The 14,766-nt window shown below is 38.7% G+C and overlaps 2 protein-coding genes across 3 annotated transcripts; both read right to left on the bottom strand.

The window, feature by feature from the left end:
* Window positions 1-290: 290 nt before the first annotated feature.
* On the bottom strand, window positions 291-1,662 carry LOC136767641 (fish-egg lectin-like). Of its 2 annotated transcripts, none has more exons than XM_066721581.1 (4): window positions 1,588-1,662; window positions 1,230-1,475; window positions 779-1,124; window positions 291-578 (listed from the first exon to the last, which is right to left on the bottom strand). In XM_066721581.1, the coding sequence occupies exons 1-4, from the start codon at window positions 1,634-1,636 to the stop codon at window positions 416-418; spliced, it is 804 nt and encodes a 267-aa protein (XP_066577678.1). In that variant the 5' UTR covers window positions 1,637-1,662; the 3' UTR covers window positions 291-415. The 2 variants fall into 2 exon arrangements, with proteins under 2 accessions (XP_066577678.1, XP_066577679.1); XM_066721582.1 differs by having other exon boundaries at window positions 779-1,121.
* A 2,984-nt stretch (window positions 1,663-4,646) lies between these two features.
* Window positions 4,647-8,269, bottom strand: LOC136767640 (type-4 ice-structuring protein LS-12). The gene is made up of 4 exons (XM_066721580.1): window positions 8,126-8,269; window positions 6,583-6,656; window positions 5,945-6,095; window positions 4,647-4,994 (listed from the first exon to the last, which is right to left on the bottom strand). Exons 2-4 carry the CDS (start codon window positions 6,632-6,634, stop codon window positions 4,775-4,777), a joined length of 423 nt encoding a protein of 140 aa, XP_066577677.1. The 5' UTR covers window positions 6,635-6,656; window positions 8,126-8,269; the 3' UTR covers window positions 4,647-4,774.
* Window positions 8,270-14,766: the final 6,497 nt, after the last annotated feature.

Genomic DNA, 14,766 nt, shown 5'->3' with positions numbered 1-14,766 from the left:
GAGTGTCCAATTCCAAAAGGTCAAAAATACATGGCTGCCAGAGCAAGATACAGGATTAATGCTACAGCTACCATACCATGCATACAGCTGAGGAACTAGGTTTGCATGGAGAGTGCTTTCCATGCCACAGAACCATAGGCAAGAAGTAAAGTCAAGGGAATTGGGGTCTTAGGATAAACCATTTCTAGACCAAAGACCATTGCTGTGCACTTGGCTTCATGGCATCAGCTAAGATGGAAGGAGTAGAGTACAATTGAAGGCAGAGGAGCATGAACAAAACAGATGGCCAGTCCATTTTCCTAGAGCTTTATTAACATGTGGAACACTGATCACAAAGCATCTGGAAGCCAGAGAAGCACATCTCCCAAAACCAGGTCAACTCAAAGTAGCATCAGCCTATACAAGCAGCCAACATTCACTCAAATGACAGGGCTTCAGAGAAGCTGCACCTCTGGACGTCACCATTTCTGCAGATAATCCACAGGGCTCCACGATCATACGACACATGGCTGCTTAGTCCAGCTACCCTTAGATGTTCCCACCCACTGCCAAAGGGGTTACAGGCACTGACACCAATCCTGAAAGGCAAGAGGGAGAAGTCAGGAGCCAGAGCATGGAGGCTTCTAGACATGGTCCAAACAAGCCCCTGGACAGGATCCTGCTCTTGTCCAGTCACTTCATACAGAGGCTGCAGTCAAGCATTTCACAACACATTCCACTTCCCAGTCCAGTTCGGCAAGCCATTCAAACCCATCCATTAGCAGCATAGCCGACTCACCTTTTGTATACCCAGCCATGTTTGTTCACTCCATGCACTTCACCATCCACACTCACTTCCACCATGGACAGGGAGCCTGGAATGCGGTACCACTTCTCAGGGCCATGACAGGAATTCCCACTGACACCCAGCTTGACGTGGATTTCATCTAGCTGGTTCACTCCCCAGCACCCAACAGGCCCACAGGAGTAGTACTTGAGCTTGCCTGGGACTGCCATCCAGGACACACTGCCAGTACCATCATAGCTCAGTGCAGGCCTGTGGTTCAGACAGAAGATACTGTGGGAGGCATTGCAGCCCACCACAAACTTGTCCCCACCAGCATCAATCTGGATCAGGTTGCCTGCTAGAGGAATGAAAGAGGGTCTACATCAAGAATGTGACCTGATGGACAGCTGGTGCAGGTCAAGATTTTTAGCAAGGGATTCAGAAGATCACATCCAGGTCTTACCTGGATTCACCTGGACCCAGCCGCTTCTAAACCACTTGAAGACCAGGCCATCAACACCCACCCTCCAGAGCCCAGCAGGCCCTACACTGACATGTTTACCAGATGCCTCTAGCTCAACCCAATGGCCATCACGGAACTCCACGACTTTGCCCTCTTTCAAGATGCCACACACTCTGCCAGCACCAGCATCAATCTGCTTCAGGACACCAGGGACAGCCTCACACTGCAGGGCTTCAGCTACCCACACTGAAGGGAGAAGGATGCATTAGAGAATTATGCATTCACCATATCCAAGGGCATCTCAAGTGCAATACATGTAATCCAGAACTAATAGAATTTATACTGAAAACACACTTGCCTATGCCAGACAACACCAACAAACCCACACAGACAATCCATCCTCTCATGATTACAGCTAGTCTCAGAGAATTTATATACTAGAACTGTTCACACACAGGCATTTAAATACCCAGGCCACCCCTAGACACACCTGTCTAATCGCTGGTTAATTGATTCATTGAGCTGCACAGCTTCAAAGAAATTAGGGACCTGATTAGTGATAATCTTCTCAATGAATTCAACCATTGGCCAGGGTAGATGACATGGCAAGTGGCACCACTGCTCTGACAATTAAATGATTAACATAATTAATGAGAAGCTGCTTGTGTTTTTCCACAGATGGCTATTACTTCAATCAAGACTTATTAGCTCTTATATTCCAGCTGAGTTCTAACTGTTTGATTGCTGCCCCTGTCGAATACGTCCAATAAGTCACTATCTATCCATATAGAAAAGTATGGGTATCATCAGTGAGAGCTTTTAGTTTTTCTTTGTTTTTACAACTATGAGCCATAACCTTAAAAACCTAATGGCGTTCTTGATCTTGAATTGAATTGTGCTTTTCTTTGTCCTATTTTTTTCCATTCAATAAGTCATGACTTTCTGTAATGTTTAAATTGAGTGATTCCATGATACATTTGCCACTCTTAACTGGAATTAACTGGCAATTTTGTTTCAGTGAAATGTTGTTCAATCTATTTCAATACAAAGAACCTGGCACATTAATTGGATGAATTACATACATTAAGAGAATATGACATATATATATATATATAAACAAAGGTAACAAGAAAGAAACTCATTCCTATCATGCCTATAATTCAAATATCTAAAGAGAAAATATAGATTTTGCTTTGAAAGGTGGGACAGATCTTGCAATAGCAATAAAACTGAATGTTTGAGGTTCTGTGTTCTGTTCTGTCAGCATTAAGTGAAACTAGCCTATAATTAACAATACTGAGAACTGTATATATACGTTTGGAAGTTAAGGAGAATTTACATTTTGCTAATCAGTCTGAGTGTGTATATAATATAATACAAATACAAAACTTACTAGGATATACTAAATGGCAATTATCTGTCTACAGGAATATATCAACACTGTACAATTATTCATAATGTGTATTTATATAAATGTATTAATACATTTGCTTAAGGAAAATATTATTCCAGGCTGTATTTTTCAAGTGATGCGTTATAATGAACTTATTTTCCAGTTCAGTGTTTACAAGCACATTTTTGTAATATTACCAATATATATTTCCTGTCAATATATGTGCACTTCCTGTCAAGACAACAGTGAAAATGTGAAAATGTCCAGTCTAGAGGCCAATACTCTCATTGCCAGTTAAAGTTTCAAATCAGACATCCCCAACCCCAGTGCTTTCAATCTTTCTTCTAGGAAACTCATACCCAGATGTACTGATCAACAAAAAAGATTAATCCTTGGACATGCTTTTATCAGTCCTGATTGCACTACAAATGCTTGAATCATCATATTGGTCTATAATGTAGATTTCTGCCTTTCAAACAAAAGCCCTCAGCTTGAGATTCAGGTTTGTTTCTCATAGCCCAGTCATAGGTGACACAGCACTGACTGGGACCCACTTACATCTTCTTTCAATCCTTGGATTACACTGGCTGTATTCACATGCAAGTTTCATTCTAGAGTTATTATGTTGTACATACAGTCAAAACAATGCAAAACAAAACAAGAAATAGTACTGTAGAAAACAATCAAATGTAACAATAATGGTTTAGATGCTCCCAGGTGGTGACAGGGCAATCAAGTGTGGTTTGTGCTACGAGAGAAACAAGGGTTTAACTAACATGAGGCAGGTCTGTGGTGAGTATGCTGATATCAATCCAGCATTAATATGATTCACAGCTGCTGGCATTAAGGGAACGCAATCCGTGCACAACCAACACTCACAGCTAAGCACCTAAGCAGCCTCTTGGCATCAAGCAGATATGACAACCCTTGTTGTTGTCCAGAAGAATTAAGTGGTATGGAACTGTGAAGACACTAATCATCAAAATCAAAACATCAGCTCTTAGAAGCTAAACGCCTAATTAATACAGGGATTCCAGGCATCGATGGCAATGCTGTTTATGTGTAGAAACAGTGGAGGACCAGTAGGGGGCGCTGCTCTATTAGGATTCCCCAGAGCATGGTGACTGAAACAGAGGTGACAACAGATCTCCTATGAGTTAGCACTCCATGTCCCATATGATCCTGTGATCCCATGTGATTGCTGCTTGGTATGATCTGAGAGGTAGTATGGGTTGTGATAAAATAAGTGCTAATAATGATATGCCCAAGGCCAAAACCAGATAAAACCAACAAATAATAAACAGCAGAAGCCATCTGATCAACAATTTGAGGAAACATATTTCTGTACCTTACCCAAACATCACAACAATCACTAGGTTAGTGCCTAGCTTATTTTAATTAAAGTTAAAGACACAGCATCATCCATAAAGTTGCTCATCTCATTGATCAGATGATTGCTTTACTTACTTAGGGCTCTTCCTATGTTTCAGACCATATACTGTATTAGCACATACTAGTCTTGAAGACAATTATGCACTCAATAATAACGCCTAATCTTCAGTTGCTGAAAGCCTTGCAAATATTGTAATTTTGAGTAGTTAAAACAGAAGACAAAGTAGACTTTGGGGACCAGTGTTTGCTAACCTGATCGAATACAAAAATCTGTAGCTTTCAACCCTATGCAAGGTTTTGGTTCCAACTGAGCTCTTCCTTGTATGAACACCAATGATTGTCTAATTGTACCCTTGCCAGTTGTTTGTCAGCTCTTTAACATTGCTTAGGTCAGTAGCTGACAACTGGGGCTGGAATACAAATGGAAGGCACCGGTTCTCCATGACCAGGGTTGGCAACCACTGAACTAGATAGCTGAAAAAAGTGAGATGTCCAGTTAGAAAGAAAATCAGGATTTCCTCCAGTATTCGAATGTGACACTTCCCTGCCATAGAGTGGTGGTGCCCAGCAATACCAGCTCTCAATATACTAATAATCATAATAATGATAAATAACCACATGGAGATCAGATGGCAGCTTTTAAGCATTTTTATTGGGCAGGTAAAGGGGAAGCAGGAGGTTTAAATTTAAAGCAAGCATACAGTCCCAGAATTCAAGCGCCATGGCTTTGATGAAGCTCTCCGGAGCATGTTGGCATTCTTTACTGGGGGGGAGCCAGAGCCTTGGCCTGGTCCAGGATCTTCTGCCAGAAGTCAACGAGCTGGGCCTGCAGGTTGTCTGTCACGGGCTTCACCTGGGCCTGCAGGTTGTCAGCCATGGGTTTGAGCTGCTCCTCCAGGTTGTCCACGAGGGGCTTTAGTTGGGCCTGGAGGTTGTCAGCCAGGGGCTGCAGCTGAGCTTTACCGTCTTGCAAGTAAGCCCTGGAGGAGGACACAGGAGAACATGAGGACACCAGAAGAGATTTGCACATCGCTTTGCAGCTTTTTTCTATGGGTTCAATCCACCTTCACTCAGCTTTACTAAAGTGGGCCATGGGAATACATGTTTAATATGGCAGACAGATTGATTCATAAGAGAGTGTATTCAAAAATAGTGAAGGAATGTTAAAACCGGAGGCATCTGCTTTTTAGACCAAGGTACAAGTGAAGCAAAACCATGTTAAAAAGTGTAAAGTTCCTATGGCTCATTTATCAGGGTAAAATTCCATAAAGGTGGGAACATTGAAGATTTGAGTGGTGTCGTAACTTTGTCCACTGAACAGGATTGACTGTCATAGTCAATAAGAGACATATGACACACAGACAATTAGTCGAGTTACCCTTCAGTACTATAGCTAATGTCACCATGTTACACACTTCCATTGTGATCAAACTAACCAATGAGATATTCTCAAAACAATGTGGAATGCACACGTCACCTCTACTTGTACATGGACTATTTAGTGCTTCTTCTTTCATATTATTTAGGGCCCTGCGCTTTCCAACTATTATATTTGGAAGGCTGTAACACATATTGGGAGCAAGTCTTCCCAAGGTTCTCGAAACTGGACAAGATAATGAATGCCTATTTGGAATGTCAATTCCATGATAACACCAATGAATACATTAATCTTAATAGACAGGTGTGCAATAAAAGATGTTTCACACAACCCTAGCAGACTGAGTATCTGTTGAATGTCAAGAAGCAGCTGTGTTATTGGTCAAGCACACGGGCCAGGTTTGGAGTACACTGTCTGAATTATGAGTCAATTGTAGGCTTTTACTAGTTAAGCCCCTCAAATTTGTTTGAAATAACCAATGTTTGAAATAACATCTGGACTTTGATAGATGGATGTCTTTTCTGGTTTGTTGCCAGGATAAGAATAACTTACTGAGCCTTGTCCGCCAGTTCCTGAGCCTTCACTTTGTCCACAATATCCTGGGTGGTGCTGGAAATCAGGGCAGACAGATCCTGGAAGTACTTGGTCAGAGTTTCCAGGTCTGTCTTGGCGGGCTCATCCCTCAGGTAGGAGGCATCACTGCCTAGAAGAGAGCAAACAACATCCGACTAAAACCAAAGTAGAGTCAAAGTGGGTCCATCCTGTGGGTCAGCCCAGGTCCTGGAGGGTATGGTACAAGGTATTCTGGTCTGTGTATCTGCTAAACCAGTTCAAGCAATGCTTCCATGATATAAGGTTGGAAGAGCCCTACAAAACCACAGGCGACCTGCAGATACAGGCTTTTTCAAATTGGTCTCTATGCTGAAAGAAAATTTATTTTGAGGCATTGTTACGACTGAAGAAACCCTTATCAAAGATAAATAAATTTGTGGAATTGTGATTTTTGATTCCATTTAGTCTATCATACTTTCCATAGACCCTTCCAAAATAAATTGTGTTTGCTTGTGTCTGGTTAGGGAAATAATAATATCAACAGTCTACATTTTCTCAAAGACCTGAAATAGCACTACACCCTGTGGAAAATATCAATATCATATGCTGTGAACTGGGAGGGGCTAAGGTTGTTTTACCATGTGTCAGAGCCAATACGACAACAAAGGCGGCGAACAGGGAGAACTTCATGGCTGAGGATTGGGTGGAGTACCTGTCCATGAAACAGAACAACTTTATTACAATGTGTCTGTGGCACGGGGAAGCTGTGAAAGCATTTGTTAAAAAGGGGACCCAATGTCCTGATGGGTCTTGGTTATTCGATTTTTATTCTAGACTGCCAATTAATTCACTGAATCTTAAAATGAAATAATTTGCCTATTCAGAAGTTTTAAATGATAAACAGTTTAAACAATCTGGAACAAACTCCACAGCGATGTGGTAGAAGCTGAAAGTTTGGGAACATTTAAAACTGGATAGGATCCTTGGATCACTTAGATATTAACGGACACCAAACGAGCACGATGGGTCGAATGGCCTCCTCTCGTTTGTAAACTTTCTTATGTTCTTATGTTCTTAAGATTTCAAGTTGAACATAAGAAGGTATAAAGCACTTGAATTATCCAGTTTTTATAAGCTATACCATTATAATATTTAAGCACAATTCAATTTCAAATTATTAATAAAATGTAGGTCTAAATGAAGTATGTGAGCAAAAAAATAAACAGAGAAGGACTGTGGGTCCTCAGGACTAGTGTTGAAAATCACTGATCTAGCTTGGCTATTAAACCAGTGATAGCCTTAGATATAAATTATTCCAGAATATAATATAAAAGGTTCATCCTGCTTTGTTATGCTAGCACAAGTGTCATACAAAAAGATACCATCGTTCAGTAAGTTAGATCACTATGATAAATAGTTTACATTTTGTATGTGGTAAACCACAAAAGACCACAGACTGAATGAAATGCACAACGGAATACAGTATTTTTTATATATATATATATATATATATGCATGTAAATGACAACATTTATTATTTAGAGCTTGAAAACATCTATATCTGAAAGTACTTATGACCAGCAATATACCTATAGAAAGTCAGATGGATTTTAATCATTAGTTGGCTTGTGATTAGCTTTTCTGTGGCTGTTCTCAATGCATTGGAAAGACATAGGAAAGACATAGGAAAGCCATCAATGGAAATATACAATAGTTTGCCAATTGTGACTGCATTTCCAGGAATATGATTTGAAATACAAAATACACAATACATCCAAACTACTTGAAGAATTCAGGTAGTATACTGGATTGGATGAGTCTCCATAATAACAATTATTTATTTCATTGCAACATATACACTTAATCTAGGCATCTATCTTCAAGTTAGCACTTTCTCCTAACAGTCCAACTCTCATGAATGGTTATAAAATGTGGCACCATTAATGTTGCATGTTGTATGTTGCATGCATTTCCTGTTATACCATTTTAAATTGGACAGTCCCTATTCAAACTAATGGCTTGAAAAGAGCTTTTGCCAATCAAAAGAACTGAAACAAGACCCACATACTGTTTAAATTGTATCTATAGATGCTTATATATTTATATACCCCCATCTATCAAAACTGATAGCTACACTAATTAATATGAAAACAGTGCAGCAAGTTTGAAGAAGTCCCTTACCTTTACTGCTTAAGTGTTCAGGCTTGGTGGTATCGTACCAACTCCTGTGGCCAAGGGTTTTTATAGCAATCTGGAGGAAAAGGGGCTGACACTGATAGGCTGCCCACAATGGGGCTTCCCAGCCTGTCAGGATTGGCTAGCGTGAGCAAAACATTGTTGGCTGGCCCTTGACCTCTTTCTGCCACAGCTATGATATTTTCAAAGTCCAAAGAGTTGTCGTGGGCAACTGCTGACAGAACAAATAATATTCATGTTTATTTGTGAGAGAGATTAAGAAGCTCCAGTATTTCAGTTCTGACTTTTAGATCCAGGCCAAGAAATCCACCTAAACCTATATATGGGGGGGATTCTCTTGTGTTTGTTAGAATACATCCAATATTTTCACAAAGGGTTGGAAACATATTGAAAAACATTTAGATAATACAATTACTATATTCTGATGAACAGTTAAATAAATGACTTACACAAGCATATGTGTATATATAAAATACTGCTTACATTCTGTGAAATCCAATTTTACATACATATGAAAACAGTCTAATATCATCAAATAGATATTCATATATTTAAAAAATTACAAAATCCCAAATGCACTTCAGATCAGGTATGTGGAATACCTGGGGGAAACAGCACAACATAGAGACAAAGGCCTAAAACTAAATACTACAATTCTTTTACATCTAGAATTGTGTTTTAACAGGCCTTTAAAGTCTTACTTAATAATACATATATAGAGAAGAAGTTGGCAAGGCTAACTCTGTGATAGTAAATGTGATTTATTTCACCAAAGCCCTGAATTTCTCTCACACAAGTGGACCCACACTGAAAAACCTAGAGTGACAGATTCACTGAGTGTTATTGTATGAGTAGATGTGTAAACGCAGTGATACTTCTCTTCTCTTGAAATTACAAAATGCACATTATTTTATTATTATTTATTTTAATTATTAGTATTACTACATTAATCAGTTATTCTAATTATTATTATCAGAAGAAATAGAGCCCTTTTCAAAGCACCTCCAAAGTCTTTTACACAACTGTAACTGTGGTTTGTATGTAGATATGCTCACTCTGGACTCAGAATTCAGTATTAAACAAGCTGGCACTCCACATCCCAGCTTCTTCTCAGAGAGGGTAAAAGGTTGTACACATCATTATTTTCCAAAATTGCCCTGGTGGTGATTGCAGACTGACCTTTCATCTACTGTATAAAGCTGTAGATATTCTCCAGTGACTAATCTTCTGGCATCCGTTGCTATCATCTCTCATTGCTTCACAGGACAAAGCAGCCAGATTGCAGCTAGACTGCAGACCCCCCCACACACACACACACATACACACATACAGAGACAAAAGATAACATTCAACTGTGTGAGCATATTAAGAAGCTAACTGGTTAGGTGTCATTATATTGAGCTTATGACCTTCGCTCACATGCTTACTGATGTCACTGCATTTGCAAAAGCAGTGATTAAACATTACTGCTCCTGCATACAATCAGAACACAGAATCTGCATCACAATAAAAAGGGCCATTCAAAAAATGATGTGAAACAAAACAAAGTATGAACAAATGAATTATGTTAACCTGTGAGTTAACAAAACAAACAAACATTGATTTACCACAAAGGTCGGAGCTTTCTTCTATGTATAAAGCACTTTTAACTATTGCTGTTTGTTGGCCTAACAAAGCACAACATATGTGTAAAGGATGGTTTCATTAAATAACTCAGAGTTCATTTAGAGAACAAATACACAAATTATTAAAAAAATAAAAATAGTACATTCCCTGGCTAGGAGTCACTTTTAGTCCCCTGTGTTGCAATGATTCAGCTTATACTTGGTGGCATTAATATTTCTTTTATTGATCTTGGCCTGTTTGTTCCTGTTTTCAAGGAATTGAATGTGAACGCGAGTAACAAGAAACAAACAAATAGAAAGGTACATCGTGTACCGAATCTGGCAGCCACTTAATAATCAAAACTAAACAAAAACAAACAATCAGAGATCAAATGGCAAAAACACTAACAGGACCAGTGATACATCTCTGTGCTGCTGGTGATTTGGATAGAACTGGTCATATTGAACAGACAATGACTGTGTCAAGCACAGTGTAGTACAATTTAAGCACTGTAAGAACCCATTATGTACACTAAAGTTTACTGATACTGTGCTTATTTTTCATGAGGGAACAAGTTATGTTATTGCCAGTGTGCTTTTCAAAGGGCAAAAGTAATTTTTAAAACCTCAATTCAGGTCACTAACAAAACAGTTAAATAATACATATCCATACATATGTATACATATCTTTTCAAAATCATCCATCAATCCACTCGTTTTCAACAACCACTTCAATCAATACAGGGTCACAGCTGTTCCCTGATAGCTTTATTTACAATGGTAGACTATGGTTTATTCATAGAAGTAAAGCACAGGAGACTATAGGAGACCCCTTTAAATGGTAGAATCATATTAAAAACCACCTTAAATGCATTGACCAAATACACTGGAATAAGGGAGCGCTTTTACCACTGTCTTTTGAGGGGGTTTGCTGGATCATGTAAGAATTGTTTTCAGTGACATCAGCTGATTTCTTGCATTATCAGCCCGGATGACCATCCTCCTCTGCTCTTATTATAAGACAATCATTATTGACGTGGAAAGCTAACCTTTCACCGGGCTGAGGTGTTAAAAAACAAGGGACTTTATTTAACCAACATTCTCCAGTTATCTCAGCCCTGATAAAGAGGCTTAGGCAACCCTAATCTCCCAGATAACGTCTTTCACTGCAAAACAGGTAAGCAGAATATAAAGTAATAAGAAACAACCCCCTTATGAAAAAGATGTGTGGTACAGAACTTTGTAAGTTTACTTACTTGGGGTGCTTGAAGGTGGATATGGCTGGTTTCAGTTTGAAATAGTATTGCGTTTCGTTTGCAAAGGACTGAAACTAAAAAATCAATTCGATACAACATGAAAGCCAAACCCAGGAATTGTTAAATGAATGCTATATGAACCAAAACAATTGAAATTGTCAATCAGCCACACAACCGAAGAATAAATCATGACACTCTCTCTACCATCATAACTTTTCACCAGCATGTGAATACATTTTAGATATAAGGCCTATAAGTAGATTTTAGCTAATGTACTTAGCTACACATAAAATAAAGTGTTCCTAACCATGCTTTCATAGAGAGGTCATTAGGACACTTAAAAGAAGGTCCCATTCTTGAGATGGGATTTTGTCATTCAAAGTCTTTCCGAGTGACATGAGTTTGTTTTAGTTGCATATCATTTTCCCAGAGTATATTACTGAAGCAGTGTTAGTATTCAGAAAAAGAGAACAGAGCCTTTTAAAGTTGTGCCTTATTCTAATATACACTCACCTAAAGGATTATTAGGAACACCATACTAATACTGTGTTTGACCCCCTTTTGCCTTCAGAACTGCCTTAATTCTACGTGGCATTGATTCAACAAGGTGCTGAAAGCATTCTTTAGAAATGTTGGCCCATATTGATAGGATAGCATTTTGCAGTTGATGGAGATTTGTGGGATGCACATCCAGGGCACGAAGCTCCCGTTCCACCACATCCCAAAGATGCTCTATTGGGTTGAGATCTGGTGACTGTGGGGGCCAGTTTAGTACAGTGAACTCATTGTCATGTTCAAGAAACCAATTTGAAATGATTCGACCTTTGTGACATGGTGCATTATCCTGCTGGAAGTAGTCATCAGAGGATGGGTACATGGTGGTCATAAAGGGATGGACATGGTCAGAAACAATGCTCAGGTAGGCCGTGGCATTTAAACGATGCTCAATTGGCACTAAGGGGCCTAAAGTGTGCCAAGAAAACATCCCCCACACCATTACACCACCACCACCAGCCTGCACAGTGGTAACAAGGCATGATGGATCCATGTTCTCATTCTGTTTAGGCCAAATTCTGACTCTACCATCTGAATATCTCAACAGAAATTGAGACTCATCAGACCAGGCAACATTTTTCCAGTCTTCAACTGTCCAATTTTGGTGAGCTTGTGCAAATTGTAGCCTCTTTTTCCTATTTGTAGTGGAGATGAGTGGTACCTGGTGGGGTCTTCTGCTGTTGTAGCCCATCCGCCTCAAGGTTGTACGTGTTGTGGCTTCACAAATGCTTTGCTGCATACCTCGGTTGTAACGAGTGGTTATTTCAGTCAAAGTTGCTCTTCTATCAGCTTGAATCAGTCGGCCCATTCTCCTCTGACCTCTAGCATCAACAAGGCATTTTCGCCCACAGGACTGCCGCATACTGGATGTTTTTCCCTCTTCACACCATTCTTTGTAAACCCTAGAAATGGTTGTGCGTGAAAATCCCAGTAACTGAGCAGATTGTGAAATACTCAGACCGGCCCATCTGGCACCAACAACCATGCCACGCTCAAAATTGCTTAAATCACCTTTCTTTCCCATTCAGACATTCAGTTTGGAGTTCAGGAGATTGTGTTGACCAGGACCACACCCCTAAATGCATTGAAGCAACTGCCATGTGATTGGTTGTTTAGATAATTGCATTAATGAGAAATTGAACAGGTGTTCCTAATAATCCTTTCGGTGAGTGTATATATATATATATACAATTCACACACAATACAATAATAGCAAGAAAGTGTGAAAATGTCATTATTATTAATAAGACAAATTCCACATACAATTAATTATCAATCCATTATTCCATTAAAATTAATTCGAAGATAATTGTAGTACAGCCCTTATTAGTAATTGGTTGCTCATTAAATCAGTTGGAAATTACATAAAACGTATTATTATACATACATTTTCATATAAAAAGACAAAAATTAAAGTTCCAATGGTTCTAATGTCTGTAATGTCCAATATCCAACATGACTCTCTCCTCAGTAGCAAATTGACCAGATTTCTTCCCATTTCAGGTATACTAATCTTCTCCATATATATATATATATATATATATTGCATTGTTCATTTAACTATTGCTACACTGATACTCGTATTACTATAAGGCAGCATATCAATATAATCCTGCCATCTAAACCCATAAAAGAGGGGCACATTAACCTAAATCACCGTAAACTGAAAGTAAAAAACTGAGATCCGTCCTTGCAGTTATTAAATGTAGGCCTGTATGTTTAGGTTTTCTGTGTTTTAAAACATCACCTGCTCTTCACACTTAAAACATGAAGACAATAAGGTCTAATAGGCTTCTGCAGGCTCATAAAGGTCTCATTAAAAGGCTTTAATGAGCGGTTATAATACAACAGGGATATCAACGTGATGTATATGCTCTATACTCAGGTCTCAGATGGACTTGCTCTCTCCTCTCACTGCCCCTCAGTGGTGGAATAAGCTCTGATTAGGCCAATTATTAGTTCAGGAATTAAGGAATTGAAATACCCTACACTATGCACTATACAGTCGAGCACATCTTATAGTTAACCAAACTTCTAGATATGTTGAAGAAATGTCTATGTCTAAGTAAATGAACTGAAGCCTATTTGTTGTTGGTAACTTGAAGAATATCATGACTCTAGGCCCAGTGTGATATCGGACTTTAAATATTATGTAAGCCACTTCATTTTTGGAAATCAATTAATTGATTTCTGTCTAAAGCACCAACTGTATCCCTCATTTCTTGGCAAACGCCCTTATCCAGGGCGCTGTCGGTATGAGTTCATCAGGTTCAGTTATCCGGCTTCACAAACGATTTACTCGCTTTAAACGATAAGGGTAGAGGAAGATTATATTCTCGACGTTGATCTTGAATGTTTAATTAAAAAGTGGAAAATGAAGCACGAAGAAAAGAGCTGTGAGGACTTCCAGATGAAGTGTGCTATAAAATGGCTTGCTATAAAATGACTTGCTATAAAATGAAATGATACAGGTGGTGGACTGGAGTCACTTTTAAAGACTTTATTCAAAGTATTGTTGACGACAGGTACACAACGCTTTTTTCTTTCACCGTGTCTCTCTCCTTTCACATTTACAAGTAGAATTACTTAACCAATCTATCCTCTACAGAAATGTAGAAGTACAACCGTACTGATATAAAACCGCAAATCTGTTTTATACAGACACCGTTTAAATTACTACTATATAATTATCATTGTTAAATGTATAATGCATATTATTACAACTAACATATATTTGTTTGTTTTCTTGGTAGATGAGTATGGTAATGAGCGACTTCCAGACAGTAGGCTACAGTTTTAGTCCGTGTACATTTCTTTGAAACGTGGGTAAAAATAAGTACATTCAAATACTGTTCTTAAACCTGATTAACGACAGATCACTGGAAATATAACTATGATAACTTTGTCTTTGCTGTTTTAACGGAAGTCCTATGACTATTTTTGTTTTGTTTTTAAATGGGTGTTTTACTGTTATAATACATGACAAATTGAAATATGTATATGAATACTCTGCATGAATTGCAGAGTTTGTAATTGTGCAAACTTAAATTGCATCCTTTTCTCCATGTTGTATTATTATTATTATTATTATTTGTGTATCTTTGACTCCTAAACAGGAAAGAGGTACGTGTTGTAGAAGTATGGATTATGTAATCAATGCAGCTGCTCCGCAAAAATCCATATGAAAGTTTACCATAGCATAGTGGAGCCC

Source organism: Amia ocellicauda, chromosome 14, assembly GCF_036373705.1.
Source record: "Amia ocellicauda isolate fAmiCal2 chromosome 14, fAmiCal2.hap1, whole genome shotgun sequence".
NCBI classification, from domain to species: domain Eukaryota; kingdom Metazoa; phylum Chordata; class Actinopteri; order Amiiformes; family Amiidae; genus Amia; species Amia ocellicauda.
This window is presented reverse-complemented; position numbering and strand designations above follow the sequence as displayed.

Excerpts from the sequence above, each read along its gene's own strand:
- LOC136767641 (XM_066721581.1), bottom strand. The coding sequence starts at position 1,636 with ATGAGAGGATGGATTGTCTGTGTGGGTTTGTTGGTGTTGTCTGGCATA. Across the intron at positions 1,476-1,587 it reads GTTGGTGTTGTCTGGCATAG|TGTGGGTAGCTGAAGCCCTG; the intron begins GCAAGTGTGTTT and ends TTCTCCCTTCAG. Across the intron at positions 579-778 it reads CATGGCTGGGTATACAAAAG|GATTGGTGTCAGTGCCTGTA; the intron begins GTGAGTCGGCTA and ends CTTGCCTTTCAG.
- LOC136767640 (XM_066721580.1), bottom strand. The coding sequence starts at position 6,634 with ATGAAGTTCTCCCTGTTCGCCGCCTTTGTTGTCGTATTGGCTCTGACA. Across the intron at positions 6,096-6,582 it reads CGTATTGGCTCTGACACATG|GCAGTGATGCCTCCTACCTG; the intron begins GTAAAACAACCT and ends GCTCTCTTCTAG. Across the intron at positions 4,995-5,944 it reads GAACTGGCGGACAAGGCTCA|GGCTTACTTGCAAGACGGTA; the intron begins GTAAGTTATTCT and ends GTCCTCCTCCAG.